The sequence below is a fragment of the Garra rufa genome, chromosome 17 (genome assembly GCF_049309525.1).
Source record: "Garra rufa chromosome 17, GarRuf1.0, whole genome shotgun sequence".
NCBI classification, from domain to species: domain Eukaryota; kingdom Metazoa; phylum Chordata; class Actinopteri; order Cypriniformes; family Cyprinidae; genus Garra; species Garra rufa.
This window is the reverse complement of record NC_133377.1, coordinates 40,726,793-40,741,792: the sequence shown is the minus strand read 5'-3', so window position 1 is coordinate 40,741,792 and position 15,000 is coordinate 40,726,793. Positions and strand designations below refer to the sequence as shown.

The window sequence follows — 15,000 nt, the reverse complement described above, 5'->3', positions numbered from 1 at the left end:
CTCAAGTGCATTTTGGGAGCAGAAGATTATTTGGGCCATCTACTGAAAAATGGTCCCTCTCGCTCGGATAAATATAACGGGACAAAGAGTTTTACTGTCCCAGATTCTCCACTGAAAGCTCAACTTTGACTTCAGAGAAATCCTTTTAACCATATATGGATATTTTACAAATCCATAAATAAAAAAATATCAGGGAGTTTGAGTTAAAATGTTTTTACACATGCATATTTTTAGTCTGATTGTAGTTTCCATCTGACAGACAAATTCTCCCTGTTGCAAATGCTTTGTAGATGTGTTTTCATGAACATGTAAAAAACAGTTTACTGTGCTCCATGAAGCCTAGATATATAATTAACATTTACTGTACCTTTATGTGTTTGGCAGGCGCTTTTATACAAAGTAACTTACATTGAATTTAGAAATCGAACCCCCCAGATTTAGATTTAACATGCATTTTTTAAAAATAGAACAGCAATTGAAATTGTTTTAAAAATGATAAATCATAAAGATACATTTAAACACCGTCATAAATTTAAACATTGCAATAAATATTTGGGATATTGTTAAACTGGTCAACTGAGGTGTGTAATTAATTGTATATTTGTGGTTTTAGCATGTGTGGAGTGAGAGCGAGGACTGTCTACCGTTCCTGCAGCTCGCACAGGATTACATCTCCTCCTGCGGGAAGAAAACACTGCTGGAGGTGCTGGACAAAGTCTTTAGATCCTTCAGGCCTGTACGTCTATCTCTCTATTTTTATAAATAATTCTAAGCACAAGAAAATATTATACAGCCAAGTAATACATTTCATTAGTTTAACATAATCCTGCCATATAAGCTGTGAATGCTCTGCAAACCCAAGCCATTTTGAGAAACTGAGTTGACTTTTTGAAATGTAAGGCCTGGAAAACCCTTAAAAATAACCATATTCCTGAAGAGGTAGGGTACAACGGGGCTAAAGGCACACCCTAAGAAAAAAATAAGCTTTTCACTGTGCCCAAAGTGTATGATTGCATTGCTTTGTACTATTTTCTGCTTTTTTTGATAAATAAAGGAATACATTTTTGTTCGTTAAATAGTCATTAAAATATGTTAATAAAACATATTTTATAATACAGAAGCAAAATAATTTTAAATGTATGTAAATTTTAAATAATATAAAATGTATGTCAAGATTCTGAAAGCACTGAAGGGGATCCCATAGTAATTTAATACAGATTTACAGTAGTAACAACAAATGATATTTTATTATATGATATGATTAATAGCATGCTTTTAAATAGGATGGTTTTGTTCTAAACATGGTGATTATCTTTAAGACGGACACCCATCATAATATATGATATTTACCATCTGTCATGTCAACAAATAGAAAAGTCAGCCTTCTATTAATTATCATGTTATTTATTGTGCCTTTTAGCCCCAACAGCAGGGCTGCTTTTTTACCCTAAATACCATAATTTGACATATTCTTTCGTTATTTAAAAACTGTTGCTTTAATTATCTTCAACAAAACTGAAAATCAAAATCAAGACCTTTGTCTCAAGATTCAAGAATTTTAACGACTCTCATTTGCTAATTAAATCTACAACATTTTCAAAAACTTAAAATATTAGATCAAGTAAGCACAGAATCGACTTTGCGCTGCTGCCCGCGAATGCTTCAAGCATCAGCCAAACTTGCATGTGTATCTTGAAAAGCAGATGTTTTGGAAAGTGCTACGGCATGCTTTTCTACCATCTAGTGGTTTAGAGGAAAATTATATCAAAGTCGCCTTTTAACTCGACTTCGATCATTAATTTCAAGCCTCACTGGCAAAACCAGTTCAAATCAAAAGAGCCATTCATTTTAGAATTTTGACATCGCTTTTAAAGTTATTAAAAAGCACGTAGTGATGGATAAAAACAGGACTTCAAATTGCATGTATCGTGTATCATTATTCAGATTGGGACCTTACAGTTTGGATTGCAAATCTTTTGCTTTAGATTTCAGATTCAGATCGGAACTTTGTTGCAAGTTGGCAAATTATTTGTTTCAGATCAGGATTTCAGGGCGATTTTGCAAATCTTTACAGTAAAAAACATCAAACCATTAAGGCAGTACAGTTATAAAAACAAAGAAAGACAGTATACACAAATACAAATCCCTTTAGAAAATGAAAAATGGTTTTACAATAGTAAAAGTGTAATATATTTTGTAATACTTTAGTAGAAATACTTTGCATTGTTTCACTATTTTTTTTCCCCATTTTTTATTACTATATTTTTATTTATATTGTATTTCTTTCTATTTTTTTAGAATTTGAAATAGAAGACTTAAGAATTAAGTTGTTCGATAAGTGAGATCTCTGATTGAAGTCCTTGAAAATCAAAAAAGTAGTGCTTGAAAAGTCCTTAAAAGCCTTGGAATTTTATTTTACAGTATTTGTATGAACCCTGTATAAAAGTTCCCTTGTCATTTGAGGTGTAACATACTGCTTACATAAAAAAAAAAAAAAAAAATACTGGAAATATGCATGCAACTAGCAATTTTCCGCAAATCTGTGCCAGTTACGGAGGACTTTGATTTAGCTGTTTTTACTCTTTTGCTGTGGATCATCATTATTGCTGCACATTTTCATTGGTTTGTTGGCTGTGGGTGATTTTATGCACAAGGAAAGCTGCTTCTGTCAAATCTGGAATACCGAAAATCACATTGTATCTAATGCAAAACTTCCGCAACTAAATCAAATGAAAATAAGTTGTAACTGTAAGTTGTAATTTTTTTCTCAAACAAAGAAAATGTTGAATGTCCACAGAAAACATGTTCTTACATTTTTGGCAAAGACAAAGTCTGTTGAAGGTAAATGTTATTTGCAGACATGCTTGAGCAAACAAATAAAAAGTGAAAATTTCATTTTAATTCAATTTATTTTCCCCATGTTTGACCAATCTCGCATGTAAGACGTGTGTACAAACACTTTTTGAATCAAACGTGACTCATAGAATCAGATTTTCAGATTTTATTTTATCTGCAATCTTTGTTTGCACTCTTATAATGGAATCTCAATGCATGTTACATTTGAATATTCTGTTTTGTTCTGTTCTAGGTTTGAATCCATTGTATTCTATTTGGTATGGAATGATTGTGAAATTGTCTTGCAGCTCCTGGGTCTTCCAGATATTGACGATGACACATTCGATCAGTATCACGCAGACGTGGAGGAGGAACCAGAGCCAGACCACCAGCAGATGGGTGTGAGCCAGCAATAATGCCCAGCAGAGAGGCTCCACGCTGGGCCACAGTTTCTGCATCGAGCCCTGCTGTCCTAACCGTACTCACCCTGATACACACAAACATACACACTGCACCATTACACCCTTTAAAATCTGGACAGCTTTTCCTGCACCCTGATTTTAACTCATTTTTTGATCTGCTTTATTTCTCACTAACTAACACAGAAACAAAACAAGTATCTCATTCCTTGCTTTCGTATATTTTTTTTTAAATAAGCTGTCATGTGACTGGAGGTGACATTATAGTAGACTTATGTTCAGAATGGCATACTAGTGTACTGTATATTGCTGCACCGTTGTCACTTGACCGCATTACATTGCATGTTTAATTTAGCAAGTGTTGTGCAGTTGCCGAAAAATTGGGATGTTTTGCATTTTGCATCCTTTTTTGGGTAAAAACGTCTAAATTCTTTACAATGTGTTCAAATTACAAAAAATGCAGCTGGTATCATGTCCTATTTAATCATCACACTGGAAATGGAAGTTGAATTATGCACAGTTTAATAAATTCTGTAAGTCTTCAGTTTATGTTTTGCAAACTTATAAAATACTAATTGTAAGAGTAGTATGCTAGTATGCTGTTTTGAACATAACACATGAATATGCTTAAGGAAAGTCGCTTTTAATGTGCACCAATGAATTGTTCACAGTAAGACCAGGAGTATGTATTAAAAAAAGTAAATAGGGTCAATTATTTTGATTTCATGTTGACTGTATCTAGATATCTAGATATCCATCTATATATCCATTGTGGATTTACTGTTCCCGTGAATAAGACATTTAACCCCAGTTCTTGTATTCGTATTGAAATAACCAAAGCTGATTGCAAGTGCTTACGGAGTATCTGTGCAAGGATCAAATTCAACAAGATCAGAAGGTGAAGTCTAATTATCACTGATTCAGATGTGATGGGGTTATTGTGTTTTGGGGTGAGTGAGATGTTTAAACAGACCCTTGATTAATCCTCTCTTTGCCTTTATTGTCTTTTGATTGTATTAATCAACATCCTCTGAGTTCCGACAGGTCAACTCAAGTGTTTAACCAGAGATAGGTCAAACAGTGTACCCAAGTCTAAACTCTTAAAATGAAGGTTCTTCTGCAGTTCATTGGTTCAACACTGAACACCCTTTAAAACTTAGGCCCCTCCCCGCATTTATAATGAGAAAGGGAGAGTGACCGCAAACTCCCTTCTGTAAAAGCAAGATGTTATTGTATGTAAGCCTCTCCCTTTAAAATGTATGCCCTTCCTCGCATTTACAATGAGACAGCGAGAGCGGCCGCCCACTCTGTTCTGTAAAAGCAAGATGTTATTGTATGTAAGCCACGCTCTTTGAAACGTATGCTCCTCCCCGCATTTATAATGAGACAGGAAGAGTGACCGCCAACTTCGTTCTGTAAAAACAAGATGTTATTGTATGTTAGCCACACCCTTTGAAACTTATGCCCCTCCCCACATTTATAATGAGACAGTGAGAGTGACCGCCAACTTTGTTCTGTAAAAACAAGATGTTATTGTATGTTAGCCACACCCTTTGAAACTTATGCCCCGCCCCACATTTATAATGAGACAGTGAGAGTGACCGCCCACTCTGTTCTATAAAAGCAAGATGTTATTGTATGTAAGCATGCCCTTTGAAACTTGTGCCCCCCTCACATTTACAATGAGACAGCAAGAGTGACCGCCCACTCCATTCTGTAAAAGCAAGATGTTATTGTGTGTAAGCCACAGCCTTTGAAACGTATGCCCCTCCCCACAACGAGAGTGACCACCCACTCCGTTCTATCAAAGCAGGATTATATTGTATGTAAGCCACACCCTTTGAAACTTATAATGTTATATAACTCCTCGCATTTATAATGAGAAGACAGTGAGAGTGACCATACACTCCGTTCTGTAAATACAAGATGCTATTGTATGTAAGGCACGCCTTTTAAACGTATGGCCCTCCCCGCATTTATGAGACAGCGAGAGTGACTGCCCACTCCATTCTATAAAAGCAAAAGGTTATTGTATGTAAGCCATGCCCTTTGAAACTTATGCCCCTCCCTGCATTTATAATGAGACAGTTAGAGCGACCACCCACTCTGTTCTGTAAAAGCAAGATGTTATTGTAAGCCACACCCTTTGAAAGTATGCCCCTCCCCACATTTTTAATGAGACTGCGAGAGCGACCGTCCACTCCGTTCTGTAAAAGCAAGATGTTATTGTAAGCCACATCCTTTGAAATATATGCCCCTCCCCGCATTTATAATGAGACAGCGAGAGCGTCCGCCCACTCCATTCTGTAAAAGCAAGATGTTATTGTGTGTAAGCCACACCCTTTGAAACGTATGCCCCTCCCCACAACGAGAGTGACCACCCACTCCGTTCTATCAAAGCAGGATTATATTGTATGTAAGACACGCCCTTTAAAGTATGCCCCTCCCTCATTTATAAGGAGACAGTGAGAATAACCGACCACTTTATTCTGTAAAAGCAAGATGTTATTGTATGTAAGCCACACCCTTTGAAACTTATGCCCCTCCCCGCATTTATAATGAGAAGACAGTGAGAGTGACCGCTCACTCCGTTCTGTAAATACAAGATGCTATTGTATGTAAGGCACGCCTTTTAAACGTATGGCCCTCCCCGCATTTATGAGACAGCGAGAGTGACTGCCCACTCCGTTCTATAAAAGCAAGAGGTTATTGTATGTAAGCCATGCCCTTTGAAACTTATGCCCCTCCCTGCATTTATAATGAGACAGAGCGACCGCCCACTCTGTTCTGTAAAAGCAAGATGTTATTGTAAGCCACACCCTTTGAAATATATGCCCCTCCCCGCATTTTTAATGAGACTGCGAGAGCGACTGTCCACTCCGTTCTGTAAAAGCAAGATGTTATTGTAAACCACATCCTTTGAAATATATGCCCCTCCCCGCATTTATAATGAGACAGCGAGAGCGACCGTCCACTCCATTCTGTAAAAGCAAGATGTTATTGTAAACCACATCCTTTGAAATATATGCCCCTCCCCGCATTTATAATGAGACAGCGAGAGCGACCGCCCACTCAGTTCTGTTAAAGCAAGAGGTTATTGTATGTAAGCCATGCCCTTTGAAACTTATGCTCCTCCCTGCATTTATAATGAGACAGAAGGAGTGACCACCGACTCCGTTCTGTATAAGCAAAATGTTATTTTATGTAAGCCACGCCCTTTGAAACGTATGCCCCTCCCCGCATTTACAATGAGACAGCAAGTAACCGGCCACTCTGTTCTGTTAAAGCAAGAGGTTATTGTATGTAAGCCATGCCCTTTAAAACTTATGCTCCTCCCTGCATTTATAATGAGACAGTAAGAGTGACCACCCACTCCATTCTGTAAAAGCAAAATGTTTTTTATGTAAGCTACGCCCTTTGAAGCATATGCCCCTCCCCGCATGTACAATGAGACAGCAAGTAACCGCCCACTCTGTTCTGTAAAAGCAAGAGGTTATTGTATGTAAGCCACGCCCTTTGAAACGTATGCCCCTCCCCGCATTTATAATGATGACCGAGGCACACTTTTATTGTGTTGAGAAACCGTATACAGCACCTTTAAAGAAAACTTTGATTAGGAAGTTTTTTGGGGGGAAATTTGAATTTTCCTGTAACATCAAACCCTGGCTATCACCAGAACCTTTATTTTTAAGAGTAGGCCTATATATATGAGCTGTTTCAGGTGACTGCTGTGTGACCTGATGTAGCAGTTGCCATGAAAGCATCATTTATCTGCTGTCATCTCATCAGTACAAACACATCATGATGTTGACTGAAGGACTGCACAGACTGTGCCACAGGAGAGGTCAGCGGAGGCACATGATGTTTCTTCAGGACATGCTGTATGTGAATTTGTTGACGTTGACGATGTGGCCGCTAAACTTCCACTGTCTTCTGCTTCCATAGTGTCTTCCTGCACACGCCCAGTGAAGCGTAGAGATGACTTATACCAACATTATATGAAAGTGTGTTACTGAGATCAAAGCTGCTGTTTTTCTGCTGTCTTTATGTAGTTATGTAACAGTTAAAGCTCTGTACAAGATTGTGATATTTATTTTTTGTCTTATGGTCTAAACTTCTGAACTTTGCCACTTTTTGTATAATATTAATTTATTTTGCTTGAACTTGTTACTTTATGTAACCTTTGCTTAACCTTTATTTGTTTGTTTATATGTAGGCCTATTCAATTTTTCACTTGAATGTCTTAATTGTGTAACAGTTAAAGCTTTATACCCGATTTGTGATTTATATTTTATTTATTATTTATATTATTTATTAATATTTATCTATCGTTTATTATTAGCTTACCCTTTTATTTATTTACTCCTTTGTGTGCGTAAATCCATTTGTGGATGCTATTTTCGTCACCTTTATAACTAATAATTTAATTTCTAAGAAGATTGTTCAAATCTTACAATGTGGTGATTGGAAATATTGTTATTGATTTTAGATGAATATTGATCAGCCTGTTGTCTAGAGTCATTTAGAATTAAACTGGAGTACAGTTCGTTTGGGTCAGCATGTACTGTAACCTGAAATTCAACAATTAAATTTGAACCTTATGAGTGTGTTCTGTATTTCTTAGCATTAGCTGTGTTTCCATAAGTGGTCAATACCTGTATTTTTCCCTTACACATATCCACCTTAATTTTTTGTAAATGTGCAAGACTTCTGGTTTGTTTAGTCGCTGCAGGGAAATAGCGAGAAGAATATCAAAGCGCAGTAAACTGTGTTCATAATTAAGATAATACATTAAAATAATATGGTAAGAAACACAGTTTGCAATATCACACAGCTGTTTTGTATAGCTAAAAATACCTGGACGCTGATGAAACCCAAATATTTTTGCATTGTAAAACTTAAAGAAGTTATTTTATTCACACGAAAAAATGTACAGATAATGTACTCAACCCTTGTCATCCAAGATATTCATGTCTTTCTTTCTTCAGTCGTAAAGATATGTTTTTTTGAAGAAGAAAATTCAGGAATGTTCTCCATATAGTGGACTTTAATGCTACCCATGAGTTTAAACGTCCAAAATGCAGTTTAAATGCAGCTTCAAAGGGCTCTAAATGATCCCAGCTGAGGAAGAAGTGTCTTATCTAGGGAAATGATCGGTTATTTTCTAAAAACATTTACAATTTATATACTTTTTAATCTCAAACGCTCGTCTTGTTTTGCTAGATAAGACCCTTCTTTCCTCGGATGTGATCATTTAGAGCCCTTTGAAGCTGCATTTAAACTGCATTTTGGAAGTTCAAACTCAGGGCACCATATAAGTCCATTATATGGAGAGAAATCCTGAAATGTTTTACTCAAAAAACATAATTTCTTACGACTGAAGAAAGAAAGACGTTAACATCTTGGATGACAAGGGGGTGAGTAAATTATCTGTACATTTTTGTTCTGAAAGTGAACTACTCCTTTAAAGCAACACTAAAGAGTTTTTTTTTTTTTTTTTTTTTTTTTTTAATCTTAAAATAATGTTTCCAAACTCATGTCAGTGGTTCATCAACTCATAACAGGGTGAGACGGCACTTTCGTATTCGCTTTGCGACCCTCTATCGGCCATAACAGCACTATGTAAGTTTGGGTCGTCAGGTAGCGGTTTTGTAGTTCAAATGAGACTACAAATGCGACTTGCTTTACGGCAAAAATAAATAGCAAACAATGTCATTATTATGTTTTATTTCGTTTTCATACTTTCATATAGTCATGCAACATACTCTACCTTGTCACTGGACATCGTTTATTTCCAAAGCCGGTCCTGGATAGCCTCCAAACAAATAACGTGCATGTGACGCGACGGAAGGCTAAATTATTTACGACAGCTGTAATGGACAATTCCGCTTCCAACCTGTAGAGGGAGCGAAGTTCTTTGGTGTTGCTTTAAGACTGATTGCAAGCGTCACACTCCAATTCATTAGGAGTCGCTAAAGCTTCCTAAAATAGTTTGCCAACCGCTAAAGTTCACTACAAGAAGCATCATCAGCACATCACGTGATCTTTGGCGTCTGTTTGAGTTTGTGGTGTGCTCGATTGGATTTACTCACATCGGCTGCTGGAAGTGTACGGAGTTATTTGGGCTTCTCTCTTTTGCGTGTTTAATGCATATTTTGCATTTATCGGTCTCTGATTCTCGGTATTTTGGGGCATCTGATCTAGTTTGAGATTCTAAGACTATTTAAATAGGGATATTATACAGCATGGGTCCGAAACAGAGCAGCCAAGCCGTGGGGGTTCGGATCCGATCTTACTCCGGTTCCGATTTGTCCAGCTCGGACGGGCGAGCTGCGGTTCTGCGGTATTACGCGGGCGGTTCGACGGGACAGATCGGTGAACGGATCCAGTATTCGTCGCAAAGACCGCGGTCGTTCATCCAGAGCGCCGTTATCCCGACCGGCGGCCGGAGAGATGAGACAGACGGACAGAGAACGCTGTTGATCGGGTCCTTACCTGCACACCTCACACCTCACATGCTGGGCGGTAAGTTACTGTGCAAACTCCTGCTTATTATAGATTAAAATGCATTTGACTATGAGATATTATATAGTTGAAGTCAAAAGTTTACATACACCTCGCAGAATCTGCAAAATGTTAATTATTTTCATACGAAAAACATGTTGTTATTTCATTTAGCACTGACCTGAATAAGATATTTCACATAAAAGACGTTTACACACGTTCCAGTAATGAAAATAATAGTTGATTTTTTTTAAATTGACACCGTTCAAAAGTTTAAATACATTTGATTCTTAATACTGTGTTGTTACCTGAATGATCCACAGCGGTGTGTTTTTGTTTAATGATAGTTGTTCATGAGTCTCTTGCTTGTCCTGAACAGTTAAACAACGTCCTGTTCTTTAGAAAAATCCTTCAGGTCCACCAAATTCCAGTTTTCATCTTTTTTGTGTTTTTGAACTGTTTGAGGATCTTTTCACACCGCAGACAACTGAGGGACCCATATGCAATATTACAGATGATTCAAACTCTCATCAGAGTAAATTTAATTTATTTTATCTTCTGGGAAACATGTATGTATCTTCTAGACTGTAGCTTAAGGCAATAAGATTTTTTTTTTTTTCAAAAGTTCACACCCCCGGCTCTTAATGCATAATTTTCCCTTCTAAATCATCAGTGAGTGTTTGACCCTTCTGTAATAGTTGCATATGAGTCCCTCAGTTGTCCTCAGTGTGAAAAGATGGATCTCAAAATCATACAGTCATTGTTGGAAAGGAATCAAAACAACAAACAACACAGTACTAAGAATCAAATGTTTAAACTTTCGAACAGGGTCATTTTTATAAATTCAACTATTATTTTCTCTTGTGGACAATATGTAAACGTCTTTTTTATGTGAGATATCTTATTCAGGTCAGTACTAAATAAAAAATTACAATAGCATTTTGTAAGGTCCCTCTTGTTTTATAAATAAGCGTTTTACAGAGTCTGCAATGTAAACTTTTGACTCCCAGCTGTATTCATCAGTTCATCTGATGTATTGTGATCTATTTATTATTAGTTCATGTAATGACAATACTTTAATATAATGTAGTTTATTAGTCTCATTCGATTTTACAGCTTTTTTATATATTATACAGCATCATTGCGTACTCTTGTTGAATCTTCTTCACCTTATATGATTTTACCATAATCACAAACTCACGTGTGTGTAGTAAAATGTAGGTTATTGATCATATCTTATGATTAGTCCATCCATACACAATAAAATGAGGCTTATTAGCTTTTTAATATGTAAAATACAGCCATATACATTCTAAAATATATTCTAATGAATCTTGATGACCTTAATTAATTGCCTTATTATATATCATAAGCAATCACACTATATGAGATGTATGTATAATGATATATTATATTGTAGCTTATTGCCCTTAAATTACTTTTTATGTTACAATGTCATAATGATTTTAAAATACAACAAATCTCGTTAAAATTATATGACTTTATAATGCACATATGAGCTTGTGATAATATATTATAATGTAGCTTATGGACCGTTTTTTGTTGTTTGAATAATGTCCATAAATATAAAGCAGCTTATTTTGTTGGCCTAGATTTTAAATGCATTGTTTAAAAAGTTCACCTGCTGAATGATTGAACACTGTTTGTTTTATGGCTTATGCGTTGATGGTTTTATCATTGGGAAATGTGTGTTTCTGTACATCATGTTCTGAATGGCCTGTGATCAGAACTGTACGCTCACTTTTGTTTGGTTGCGGATTTCTATAGTGACTATAAACACAGAGGCTTCCTCACGCAAGAATAAGACAACATGCAAAAAGTGGTTCTTTAACATTCCTGATGAGTTTATGTGGGTTGAAACAGATGATATAACGGTTATGAATGAATACTTTTGTTGTCTGTTCCATGCAAGATCTGAAGATCTGTCGTTCCAAATTGATAGCCTGAGAATTTGAAGGTCAAACTGCAATATTGTATTTTTGTGACCTTTGAGTGGCAATAAACATTAAACATTGTGTGTTTGGTTCCCGGTTTGATCTTGAAGTGATAAAGACAGGATCGTCCCTGATAGTAGGTCAGATTGATAATAATAAAGTGGGTAATTCTGTCGGTCAGGATGGAAGAGGCTTGTGAACACATGAGGAAAAACTTCTATGTCAGTCATATTCATGCTTGCGTATTGTTAAAAAGAAAAGCAGTTTCTAAATATTTTTGACTTTAAAAAAGTGAAAAAACTAACACTACCTCTGTCTTCCATTGGACAGTCAAATAGAGTAGTGTGGAAGCGAATAGTGTTTATAGCTTTTATGGAAATCAAACAGTGTTTATAGCTAGGATAAAGACAGTTTGCGTCAATGCACATGATTTGGGTCAAATTAAAGTGTGAAGGTTAAAGTGCAGAAGGCATGTGTGTTTCATTTGGTTGCTCCAGATGCAATGTGTTAAGTAAGATAAGTGTTCATCAATATTTGCTGCTGTATCAGTTCACCTCATGAGCTTAAAGTGCTTTCAGAAACATGAACATTTGGTCAATAGCAAAGTTACAGAGAACACAACGCACAGAATGTGCATTAACTCAATTGTATCAGTTTTTAATGCTTGTACACCATTCAGCATAATTATTTTAGAAATATTCTAGCAGCCAATCAATCAGCTTAATTATTTCATGCATTTGTATAATTCTGAACACAAAACTACATTTGGCTTTTGACCACTGAAAATGGGTAGGATACTAAATGTGGAGCCGCACTGAGATCTCAAAATCTCTGGAATTAAACCACACAGGGCCTTAAAAATGAAGATTCCAAAATCTAAAATCATAAGATGACTTTAATGCTACTTGAGTTACAGACACACACTTTTTGGAAAAATAATATTTATGAGATTCAAACAGGTATGTTCTATGAAATTATTCTGATAGAGGGAAACAATATACAATTCTAATTTCAAAATTATTTCTTCTTCAGATTGTTCTTTAAATAAAACAAGTATCAGCTCTACACAAAGTGACCAACACCAACCACTGAAACCTCATTGAGATTACCATATCTCAGGGACTGAATTGTGTAGGTTCTTGTTTCTAAAAGAAAAGTATGAAAAAGTAGAATCTAAAATCATATTGTGATATCTTTAACACTGCTTGAGTCATAGGCACACAAGCTTTGGAAAAAGAATATGAATGGCTGGTATGTTCAGTGCAGTTGTCTTGACAGAAAGAAACAAGTTACATCTCTAGTTTTAACATAATTTGTTCTTCAGACATTACTTTTTAAAAGAAAAGAAGTATCTTTTTTTTTTTTCAAACTGACCTTATTTGCTTTTTGACCACTAAAAATGTCTACATTTAAATGATTTACTCCTGGAGCCATATTAAAATTGTAATATCTCTGGAACCAAATCTAAAAATGAAGCTACCAAAAGGAATGTTTATTAAGACCCAATATCTAAAAGGACATTCAAATATCTTTAATATTGCTTGAGTTACAGGCCTGCAAACTTTAGAGAAAAACCTGAAAAGTGCTGTTTCCCAATTTTTGAATGGTCACCATTGCCACATAATGTAACAAAGATTGTTAAAGTCAACATATTTTACTAATATAACTACCAATCTCTGTGTAAAAATAAAATAATGATGGTGCCATCTTTCTGAAGTCATTTTACTCCCCCGTAACTTGATTCTGAATCTAAGGTGAAAATTGCCATTTTGACCTCCCTCTACAAAATTGTGGATTACTCAGTAAATATTCATCCATGACGTTTAATATTTTGGTGTTCATCACTATACATGTCTATCTTTCCTCAGAATAAATATTAGCAAAATCAAAAATTTGAGCCGGGGAAATTTTTGAAATTTGGTTGTTTTGACATTGTTGATTTACCCAAGTGCAATTCTTAAAAAAAAAAAAAAATTCTTATCACAAAGATATTTTTACGAATATTTTTGAAACTAGTTACCACAGTCTATAAATCTTGTTCATGCCTCAGCACTTATTTTGTTCTAAAGCCTTTTTTTATTTACTTTGCCGTTTCATTAAGTCTGAATTTATGCTTTGGCTCTTAAGTGAATCCTGAGAATGGATGAGATGACTTGTAAAATTTGCTTTATTTGTGTGTTTGTGAGTGTTTATAAGTGTTATTTCCGTCATGTTCGTGCTCTTATGGTATTGTTTTAGTTTTATGGTGTTTTTGTGCACAGCCCTTTGGTTCAATCTTATGGTTTTGAAAGTGCTATATAAATAAGTTTGAGTATTTTCTTAAGAACGTAAGAGGCTTTAGTATTTGATTGTATGGCGGTCCTTGCTGAAGACGTGCTGAACAATTTAAGGAAATACCACAGGATAATAATAAGGTATTATAAGTATTTTTGTTGCATTTCCAGTGACAGGAGTTAAGCATTTGTTGTTGTTATTTGTTTATTTTTATGTAACATTTGAAATGGTTATTTTATCACGAATGCTGCCAAAAATGGACCATTATTATGAAATATCAACTTAATTAAAGAAAAGAATATCTCTATTTGAGCTGATTTTGAATTGGTACTGAATTTATCTCAAACTCACTTCATGCATAATACTAATAACTGTAATGATATACCAATCATTAGTATCACTTAGTAGTAAGACAAAGTGTTAATAAATAATATTAGACATCTTATCATTGAGAAATTTGGGACAAGTTGGAGATGATCCTAACATTAGGAGGTTAGTATTGTGAAGAGTTTATTATTTATAATTTTTTTATTATTTATTAATTTATTTTAGAGCAATTTTAAGAAAAAAAAAAAGACATGAAAATGCTTAATGTTTTTGGAAGACTATTCTTAACTTTATTCTTAAGGTAGAAAATAAGAGAATAGCAGTTACAAATAATTTTATTCTTAATAGTCCATTCTAATTGGTTCAAACTGCTGCCCCATAACCAAAAACACGCTTAAAAAGCATTTAAGTATTCAAATCTTAGATGTTTACGAAGATCTTTCAATTATCTATTGAAACCCACAATAATGCTTAAAATATCAGTAAGCTTGACATTATATAAAATCTTTATTTAGTGGGTACTTTAAATTGGGAGGTGGCTGTCCCAAACCCTAACCCCTAAATATCAATTTAAGATTAGGGTTGCAAAAAGACGAAAATTTTCAGAAACAGGATTTTTTTGGGGGGGGGGGATTTTCCAGAAATTTTCCACCCCTTTGCAACCCTAATTAAGATGATATTGATAT

The 15,000-nt window shown here is 35.3% G+C and overlaps 2 protein-coding genes across 2 annotated transcripts in view; both read left to right on the top strand.

Moving 5' to 3' along the window:
- Positions 1–7,855, top strand: part of mturn (maturin, neural progenitor differentiation regulator homolog (Xenopus)) — an 11,956-nt gene extending 4,101 nt beyond the window's left edge. Inside the window, exons 2-3 of the mRNA XM_073822366.1 lie at positions 614–736; positions 3,144–7,855. Coding sequence (XP_073678467.1) covers positions 614–736; positions 3,144–3,251 — 231 coding nt within the window. The 3' untranslated portion in view covers positions 3,252–7,855. The remainder of the gene's footprint in view (positions 1–613; positions 737–3,143) is intronic.
- Positions 7,856–9,325: 1,470 nt separating this feature from the next.
- Positions 9,326–15,000, top strand: part of znrf2a (zinc and ring finger 2a) — a 13,532-nt gene continuing 7,857 nt past the window's right edge. The window contains exon 1 of the mRNA XM_073821428.1: positions 9,326–9,779. Coding sequence (XP_073677529.1) covers positions 9,500–9,779 — 280 coding nt within the window. The 5' untranslated portion in view covers positions 9,326–9,499. The remainder of the gene's footprint in view (positions 9,780–15,000) is intronic.